Source organism: Austrofundulus limnaeus, unplaced genomic scaffold, assembly GCF_001266775.1.
Source record: "Austrofundulus limnaeus strain Quisiro unplaced genomic scaffold, Austrofundulus_limnaeus-1.0 Scaffold20, whole genome shotgun sequence".
Taxonomy (NCBI): Eukaryota; Metazoa; Chordata; class Actinopteri; order Cyprinodontiformes; family Rivulidae; genus Austrofundulus; species Austrofundulus limnaeus.
In genome coordinates this window covers 1,302,475-1,311,483 of record NW_013952422.1, presented here as the reverse complement: position 1 = coordinate 1,311,483, position 9,009 = coordinate 1,302,475, and the positions used below count along the sequence as shown (strand labels likewise).

The following is a 9,009-nucleotide window of genomic DNA, read 5'->3' as shown; positions in this document are numbered from 1 at the left end:
ATATATATATATATATATATATATAAGGGCTGTGAAATTAATCTAGTTAACTCTGATTAATTTTAGAGCTGCATGGGCATGATTAAAAATTTTAATCACAATTAAAATGTACAATCACTTTACTATGGCTGAATATGTAGGTTTGTATATTGCAGAATGCACTCAGTGCATGCCAGGTCATGTTTGTAAATGAGAAATGGTTCTTAAACAGTTTTCCTGGATAAATAAATGTTAAATAAATAAAACTCCATGTGAAACACATTATGTACAGTTTTTTTTTCTTTTTGTCTACTTATGGCTTATTTTATTTTATTTAAGTTTTGCTGACAACTGTGACCTTAGTATCTATCTTTCATTCGTCATGTAGAATTCATATGGAATGAAAATCTTTGAATTCTTGATTTAACCATTATTCTGCACAAAATGTAACTGACTCAAATATGTTTGGGGCATTTTTAGGTCCTGATTTTTGTTGTTTTTGTGCAATCGGGGTGATATTTTCATGATTTATTATTGTTGTATGTATTTTTGAAGCACTTTTTTTTTTTTTTTTTTTTTTCCAAAATAAAGACCTGTTTGGGAACAAAAAGAGCCGGTTCTTTTTTGGTTGAGCGGAGCCAAAAGAGTCGAATCTCAAGAAGAGCCGAAAGTCCCATCGAACGGATGTTGCCCTCTACGCGCGCGGGTTTATGGGTAATTTTATGTGCCGACAACAGCAGCTAAACGCTAATAGAAAACGGGTGGTAAAAACAGCTTCCGCACTTATTGTGGGCACACAAAGTTAAATGATTTTTTTAATAGGAAGACATAGTCGGACGCTGTTCTCTGTCTTGTAGCCCAGGAGGAGTTACAAACAGCTGCGTTGCTCGACCGGTGTTCCTAATATTTATTTAAATTGGCGCAACATGAGTTTGAACGAGCACTCACTACAAGCACTGTCCTGGAGAAAACTGTACCTGAGTCGAGCCAAACTGAAGGCTTCCAGCCGGACATCAGCTCTGCTCTCCGGGTTTGCTATGGTAACTTTTCCTTTCAGCCGTCCTTTATATTTCCTCTGTGGTTTAATCAGGCACATGACAGTGCAGGTGTGTGTGTTTTTATAGCTACCCCTTTACTTTTCTTTTTCAGGTGGCCATGGTAGAGGTGCAACTGGACAACAGTTACCCCTACCCACCTGCTCTCCTCATCGCCTTCAGTGCCTGCACCACTGTGCTTGTTGCTGTGCACCTGTTCGCTCTCATGGTCAGCACCTGCATTCTCCCAAACATAGAGGCTGTCAGCAACGTGCACAACCTCAACTCTGTGAAGGAGTCGCCGCACGAGAGGATGCACCGGCACATCGAACTGGCCTGGGCTTTTTCCACCGTCATCGGCACTCTGCTTTTCCTCGCAGAGGTGGTCCTACTGTGCTGGGTCAAGTTTTTGCCAATCAAACCCGACAAATCCAACAATAGCACGGTTTCGTCCGGCGTGGCCGCCGCCATTACCTCAACGTCCATCATGGTTCCCTTTGGTTTGATCTTCATCGTCTTCGCCGTGCACTTTTATCGCTCCTTGGTTAGCCACAAGACTGACAGACAGTTTCAAGAGCTCGAGGAGCTGTCCAACCTCACCAGGCTTCAAAACGAGCTCGATAACCGGGGGGAGTCGTCCATGCTGCAGTCGCCGAGCTCGCACTTCCCGTAGACGAGCACGTCTGTGTAGGATCTTCGGAGTCCTTGGGATTTCTTCCAAGATGGAAGCCACGATTTTACGGATTCAGATTTTTAACAGGAGTGAAGATATTGGAGTCTCAGACTTTGTGGCGAATTTTACTTTTGTGGAGTTGTTTTCTTTAGAAGACACTTTTCAACTGTGAACTCAAAACGCTGCCATAATGCTCGTCACTTTGAACTGCTGTCTTAAAAAAATGTTGATTTTAACGTCGTTATGGCAGCCATCTCATCGTTAACTTGGAATACTGTCATTGCCTGCTGCGTTCATTTATCAAATCCCATTTATGGTAATGTGTTTTGCACCGATGCTGCTTTTTGTGAACCACAGTTTTATTTGTTCTGCTTATATAGGATCTACTGTAAGACTCACCGATTTGTAATGTTTGATATTTGTGTTAACAGACTAAACAGCTGCCAAATGTAAGGTATTAGTTTGTTATTAAGACTTGGCAGAAGCTGGTGGGGAAATAAACACTTTTCAAACCAAGTGACAACATAAATTTACATCTGACAGTTTTAAAAACAAAACATTTTGGCGTATATTCTCTGGTTTCACTTATAAAACTTGTACTATACATATGGTTTATTTCACAATTAAATCCTAATTAGCATCTAATTTTTAGCCTGCATTTTCTGGAGACCTACAAGAAGTCAGTCAGCCATGCTGTTAAAAATAAGAAACTTATATTAACTTTAAACATCAATATTAGATCATTACGGTAATTAAATACATTCATACTGGGCCGGCTCTAGCTAGATATACTTTTAAAATGTTTGGTACAATATAAATGCAGCTTTATTGTTATTCAAACATCAGTCAGTTTGTCTGTCTTTCCATCAGTCAGTCCGTCCATCCTTTGGGTCTTCGTCAATCCTGGTAGGCTGATTTGGCTTCCCTTAAAACCAGCTCCACATCCTTCAGTTGTATCTTGAAAAGAAAACAAAATGCATGTATATACAGCAGTGCATTATCTATATAGATTGGAAACAGTACGTTTTGTTCATGCAAAGTCATTTAATTCAATGCAGGAGTAACAAAGTTTTTTTTTTACCTTTGGAAATAGAACCTTGGGTGGTGCTGGGGCGTTGTCTCCCCCCAAATCAGACATGGTCCCACATTTGGCAACTCCATTAAACCAGAAGCCCTCATAAAGCAGACCTTTGTTGGCATAGTAGAACCTTCCATCACCGCTCCGCTTGCCGTCTCGCCATTTGCCTTCATACCAGTTTCCATTGGCTTTAAACACAAGTTGTAAGAGTCAAACCGTGCAAATCTGCAAGGGTTTGAAATGCTGCTTTGTTTTTATTCAGAACAACTTACAATATCTCATGACTCCTTGCCCGTGGTTCTTATCCTCCAACCACTCTCCCTTGTAGATGTCTCCGTTCTCGTAATACATACTTCCCCAGCCGCTACGTTGGTTCTTGCTCCACTCCCCTTTATAGACTGATGAGTCATTGTAGGTGTATGTTCCAAACCCCTGGTCACATAGACAAATGTGTCACAAATACTGTATGTCAGTCACATGCATGTTAAAAGACTATTGGGGAAAACTTACATGCTTCTTCCCATTTTTCCATTTGCCGCAGTACTTCCTTGTGTAGCTCTTTGATTCTTGGTTGAACACCGTGTAAGTCCCATATCCATCAGGTTTTCCAGATTTCCACTTTCCATCATAAATCGCACCCGTTTTCTTCCAGACTTGAGTTCCAGTACCTTGACACAATGAAAACTCAACATTTAAGGACTTACAGTGGATGAAGTTTTATGCTCAAGTCGGTTAAGGATTCTACTAATCTAACCATGCTTCTTGTCGTCAAGCCACTCTCCAGTGTATTTGTTCCCACCGGGGGAGAAAACTGTGTGTCGAAGTCCACATTTCTGTGATTKAATATCCTTCAGTAACGTGATCGGGAGGCTGTTTTTAGATGGTTGGAAATATGGCATGATAAAGTGGAGTGGTAAAAGCCTGTAAAAACAGACAAAACGTTGGATAGAACATTTGCACAGACAGATGGTGGTGGGTTTTCTCAAGTATTGACAGCTAAAGATCATTTCTACCTGAATAATATCAGAACTTGCCCATCRTTTTAACCAACATGAAGCACAACATGATCCTACCTAAACTATGCATGTGTACAATTATTATTATAATGGTGTTTTCTTGATTCAAACAAGATACTTAGTTTTATAAGCTTAAACAATAAGCTTAGTTTTAGCCTTATGAATACGTTTCCGGTTGGAACACCTGAAGGTAACAATAATTTGGATATTTTATAGGAAATATTTAATATTTTGCATCAAACTAGTAAATACAGATAATAAATAGAAAAATAAGTACCTCGGCGATGTGTCCAAGCGGATGACTTATTTAAAATTAAACCCGATGTAAAATCCAGGCCATAGATAGAACTATGAAAATTTAGCCAGCTGCTTTAGGACCAAAAGGGTTGTGTTTGTGGTATCTTAGCAACAGCAACGCACATTGTGATTGGTGAATTGTAAAATGAATCAAAAGTGAGTTAAAATAAAGGAAAACACCCCCCGAGAAGTCTTAGCTGATATATTTTAATTTCGTACTTTGCTTGTTTACTTTATGCGGGTTCAGATGGGGTTCAAATTGTGGTTTAATCTAAACGGTGGGACTGCGCATGCGCAATGCACCACAATTAGAAAAACGTCTGAGTGGACTGGGGGCTCGGAGCAGCAGAGCAGAGCACCGCTTCGGGGGAAGGCAGGACCGGGAAAGTCGCTACACCGTTTGTTGCACCATAATGTCCAAACCCCACATTCAGACAGAATGGGAGGAAATTGACAAGGAATATCAACAACTGCAGGTGACAGGAATGTTTCAGACGGGCGCTGTTGGCTCGCAGTGACTGCAGCAGCAGCGTGTACACTGACAGACACCAGAGCAGCTTTAGCTCATCTTTTTCTCTGTTGTTGATCATTCATTCTCGACTAAGCCTCAGAAGCGCTGCGTTAAGCCAACAGCTGTTTTAGTAACAATATTCCATCTATAAATGATGTGTTTCCTGGTGATTTTATCCTCTTCGACTTGCCGCTAACATCCTTGTGTTGTTGCGGCTAATGCTATTAGCGATTAGCTTCTCTGTATACTCATGTGCTTGCCGCTGTAAAACAGTAAGTGAAGCTAACAAGTCAGTGACATGGAGGTAATGATTGCACAAGTGCTATCAAAGTTGCGAAGGCTGGTTATGTTTTAATTTATTTGTTTAAAAGCACTTTTTAGAAGCCACTTTAACTAGCTTGCCGTAGCTAGCTAGTCGGCTAATTTAGTTGAGACAACTTTGCAGTGAAGCATCGGTTCGTGGACAGCTGAGACTCGATCTTTAATGCCATAAAATGTAGAAATACCCTTTAAGGATAAGATGGAGAAGTTTTATTACTTTTTGCAGCTGAGCAGTCTTTTATGGCGCACAATTTTACTTTATTTCAAAGAGACATTTTGATGCCACATGGAAAATGTGTCACTGATTCAAGTACCCTGTTAAAAGTATCCCCATTTAAGTGACCTCTGCCAGCCTTTCAAACGTGGCTACTAAAAGTGTTAAATAAGTGGAGGATGGGCCTGTTTCCTTATGTCCTAACAGTGAAGTAGTGATGTTCAGTAATTCACTTGTTTTTCTTTTGGTGCACCTCATGGCCATCCTTGTTGTTGTGTGCACTTCTGCAGTCTTTAAATAGGTCTTGTGCATTTCATCTGTATTGATATGCTGTCACAATTAAACACAGACATCAAGATCTCCAAATATTCTTAAACGACATAGACAAGGTAGTTTTGAATTCCTAAAATGCATATAGTATCTAGTGCAGAATCTAATGTTTTTCTATACTTTCTCACATCTAATACTTTATATTACGGATGCATGATATATCAGTATTGATATCAATATTGGCCAATATTGGTAATTTCTTAGAATATCGGTATCGGTCCAATATGTAAAACTGGGCTGATATTAACGTCCGATATTGATATTTCAATTTTTAGCTGGTGGGGAGATGGTTGAGTGGTATCTGTTTGATCAGGATGGTGTTAGGGATGCTGTTCAGCCAGGAGTAGCTGAAGTAGGGAGCCATGTCAGATGTCTGGTCGTTTATTTACCATATCAAAAAAAAAAAAAAAAAGACCCAAGTGTGTAATATAATTTGTGTGTTTGTGTAATATCGGTTATCGGACATATAATTATATCGGATATTGATATCGGCTGAATTTTTCATTTCTGTGCATCCCTACTTTGTATACTTTTTTTAGACTACTTTAAAATGAGTGGAGTAGCAGTTAAAAACTTTAGCTCAGGTCAGTTATACTGTTCTTTAACAAATTGTCATTTTGACTTTAATGTTTCATTGGAATGTTGCCTTTTCCTGATTGTGTTGAACCTTCAAATCTTATTTAAATGTTTAGAGGTTCCTCATATGTGCTACTTAATTTGAAGGTAGAAATATGTCTCTTAGGTTTATACTGTATATTCAAGAGACATCTTTACCCTGTTTATTTGTTTTACCGTTATTTAACCAGGCAAATCTCATTGAGATCGCAGATCTCTTTATAAAGGGAGGCCTGGGCCTGAAGGCAACCTATTGTACATATTTTTAGGGTGTGGGGGAAACCGGAGTACCCAGAGAAAACCCACGCAAGCGCGAGGAGAACATGCAAACTCCATGGGACGGTCCAGCTACCCCTGCAGAAAAACCAACTCAGCTCGCTTGTATCTATGATCTTGTTCTTTTGGTCCCTACTCAAAGTTTGTGATCATAGGTGAGAGTAGGAACATAGACCGACCGATGCTCCCTCATTACCACAACAGACCAGCACAGAGTCTGTGGAGTTTTTAATAAATTTTGTGTTTTGTCCTGACATTCAATAAATGTCTAATCAAACGTATATTCATGTATTTTATTCACAGGAAACTCATAAAATATACAGACAAAAACTGGACGAGCTCACCAGTCTTCAAGCTACATGCAGCAGTGCCATCAGTAAACAGAGAAAATGTCTCAAAGACTTGAGGCGTGGCTTGTCCAAGTAAGTACTGCCAAAAATAGTTAAAAAAAAACTCACATTGTATGGATTTCAATCATGTATCTAGTATTGCTGCGTTCACACCGAACGCAATTTCAGCTTCAAAATCGCAGCCAACGCTGAAGTTTGAAGCTTGTGCACTTTGAGGTCAGACGCAGGACAGCTCTTGAAGCGCTGCACGGCAAGAGCCTCCCCGCCCCTCCCTCCTCTGTCGGGCTCTGTTTAATGTCGGACGAGGAAGTGGCTTTGCTTTATTTACAGAGAGCAAGAGCATGTCACGTTCATCAGATAATTAATTCATAATTAATTCACCAGATAATTCAGAGTAGAGGCTCACAGCTCGCTTTCAGGACTATTTTTCCAGTCTGATGAGTCACTGCCACGCATTGGTGAGGATATCTCTGTCAGGACACCGACTGCCGGCACTGGATTTCAGCTAAAGAGCTCCTCTCCTCTGTTTCAGGTTAGTGGACATCATTCAGTAAACTATCCCGTCTGGAAATCTGTCACTACGTCACACAGTGGAGTCTCTCTGATTGGTTGATGCTGGAAATTTGTCTCTACGTCACACAGTGGAGTCTCTCTGATTGGTTGATGCGGCGCGTCGAGCTGCAAAAGTTCAGATTTTCTAACTTCAGCGATTTGCGCCTCAGCGCGTCGAACGCTCAGATCGTTCAAATCACGCTGCTCTAATCGCGCTTGAGGCGCCGCAGCACTTCCCGACGTTGCTTGAAGCGCGTCCACCATAGACTTTGTATGTAAACCTGAGGCTCCTGATGCTGAAATCATGTTCGGTGTGAACGCACTATAAGGATCAGTCACTAGTCATTCAGGCACATAAAGGACATTTGTAGATATTAGATAAAAGGTTGCGTAAGTGTTCACTGCACTTTATTCTTACAGGCGTGCTCAGTCCTGCGACGAAGAAGAGCTGAAACTAATAACGAACATCAAAACACAGATCAACGAGAGAGAACATGTTTTCTTTGATATGGAAGCATATTTGCCAAAGAAGAATGGGTAACTGTATTATTTTACGTTCTGACTGGCAATAATGTGAAACGAAACTTTGAACCATTGAACCGTATTTGTTAATCCATTCGTTTTTTTGACATTTTTTTGTTTTCTTTCAGATTATATCTGAGTTTGGTTCTGGGAAATGTGAATGTGACGCTTCTCAGTAACCAGGCAAAGTATGTGACATACTGTATTTAGCAATAAGACATATTATAAATCCAAGCTTAAGACTTGTTGTCATTCCTAACATCGTGTCTTTCGTTTACACAGATTTGCTTACAAAGATGAGTATGAGAAGTTCAAGCTTTATATGACAATAATCCTGATGTTTGGCGCTATAACCTGCCTCTTCTTTCTCAACTATCGGTGAGAATTGTTTGTCTTAAAGCATCATTGTTATTAATGACAATTTATTGATTTGTTGTTTTTTTTTTTTCACCTTTTAGAGTTACTGATGAAATATTCAACTTTTTGTTGGTGTGGTATTACTGCACGTTGACCATAAGGGAAAGCATCCTCATCACCAATGGTTCTAGGTGTTTATTCATTATATTTATTATATATACAAATTATATTTATTTGAAAGTTTCTGTGTGTTTTGAAGTTAAAAAAAGTATTTCTGTACTTCTCCCTACTTTCTTTTGATTCAGGATCAAAGGCTGGTGGGTGTCCCATCATTATGTCTCCACTTTTCTGTCAGGTGTTATGTTGACCTGGTAAGACATTCTTGGTTTAAGTCAGGGGTCTGCAACCTGCGGCTCTGGGGCCACATGTGGCTCTTTGAAAATGTGACCAAATATAACAGAATATTATTTATTTTATTTTATTTTTTGTTTGTTTTTATACTCACAACAGAAATAAACTGTATGCAAATATGTGATGAATACTACTAATACAACAAGGAAAACCTGTTGTTTAGCTCATGCTAGCCTGTTGTCTACCTAAATAATCCAACTTCTGTCCATGATCTTGCTCTCAAATCAATCAGGGTTATCTTTAAACACCTTTTAAGACCACATAATAATAAGAAGTAGAAAAAAAAGTCTGAATAGTTCAGTTGTACTAGTTTTTATGAAGTTCCATATAAACTATATACAGTATTTTTCTTGTCTGAATGTTTTTTCTTTTGTTCTGAAGACCACATAATAATAAGAAGTAGAAAAAAAAGTCTGAATAGTTCAGTTGTACTAGTTTTTATGAAGTTCCATATAAACTATATACAGTATTTT

General features: G+C 39.3%; 3 protein-coding genes across 3 annotated transcripts in view; 2 read left to right on the top strand and 1 right to left on the bottom strand.

Annotated features, from left to right (window-relative positions):
- The first annotated feature begins 547 nt into the window (after positions 1–547).
- On the top strand, positions 548–2,326 carry orai1b (ORAI calcium release-activated calcium modulator 1b). Its single transcript, XM_014003766.1, has 2 exons — positions 548–1,019; positions 1,129–2,326. Exons 1-2 carry the CDS (start codon positions 906–908, stop codon positions 1,684–1,686), a joined length of 672 nt encoding a protein of 223 aa, XP_013859220.1. The 5' UTR covers positions 548–905; the 3' UTR covers positions 1,687–2,326.
- Positions 2,327–2,493: 167 nt separating this feature from the next.
- morn3 (MORN repeat containing 3) lies at positions 2,494–3,685 on the bottom strand (the record flags this gene model as incomplete). Its single annotated transcript, XM_014003765.1, is given in 5 exon segments — positions 2,494–2,643; positions 2,768–2,952; positions 3,037–3,196; positions 3,275–3,432; positions 3,519–3,685. Coding segments are annotated over 5 exon segments (730 nt in total), but the record flags the coding sequence as incomplete, so codon positions are not given.
- A 667-nt stretch (positions 3,686–4,352) lies between these two features.
- Positions 4,353–9,009, top strand: part of LOC106514478 (transmembrane protein 120B) — a gene marked incomplete at its 3' end in the record, with an annotated part of 10,034 nt that continues 5,377 nt past the window's right edge. Inside the window, 7 exon segments of the mRNA XM_014003764.1 lie at positions 4,353–4,553; positions 6,648–6,766; positions 7,667–7,783; positions 7,897–7,956; positions 8,051–8,146; positions 8,227–8,316; positions 8,431–8,496. Of these exon segments, the coding sequence (XP_013859218.1) occupies positions 4,368–4,553; positions 6,648–6,766; positions 7,667–7,783; positions 7,897–7,956; positions 8,051–8,146; positions 8,227–8,316; positions 8,431–8,496 (734 nt within the window).

What these genes read in the sequence shown, in the direction of transcription:
- orai1b (XM_014003766.1), top strand. Translation starts at nt 906, where the DNA reads ATGAGTTTGAACGAGCACTCACTACAAGCACTGTCCTGGAGAAAACTG. An exon ending in TGCTCTCCGGGTTTGCTATG is followed by an intron (nt 1,020 to 1,128) that starts GTAACTTTTCCT and finishes TTTCTTTTTCAG; the next exon opens with GTGGCCATGGTAGAGGTGCA.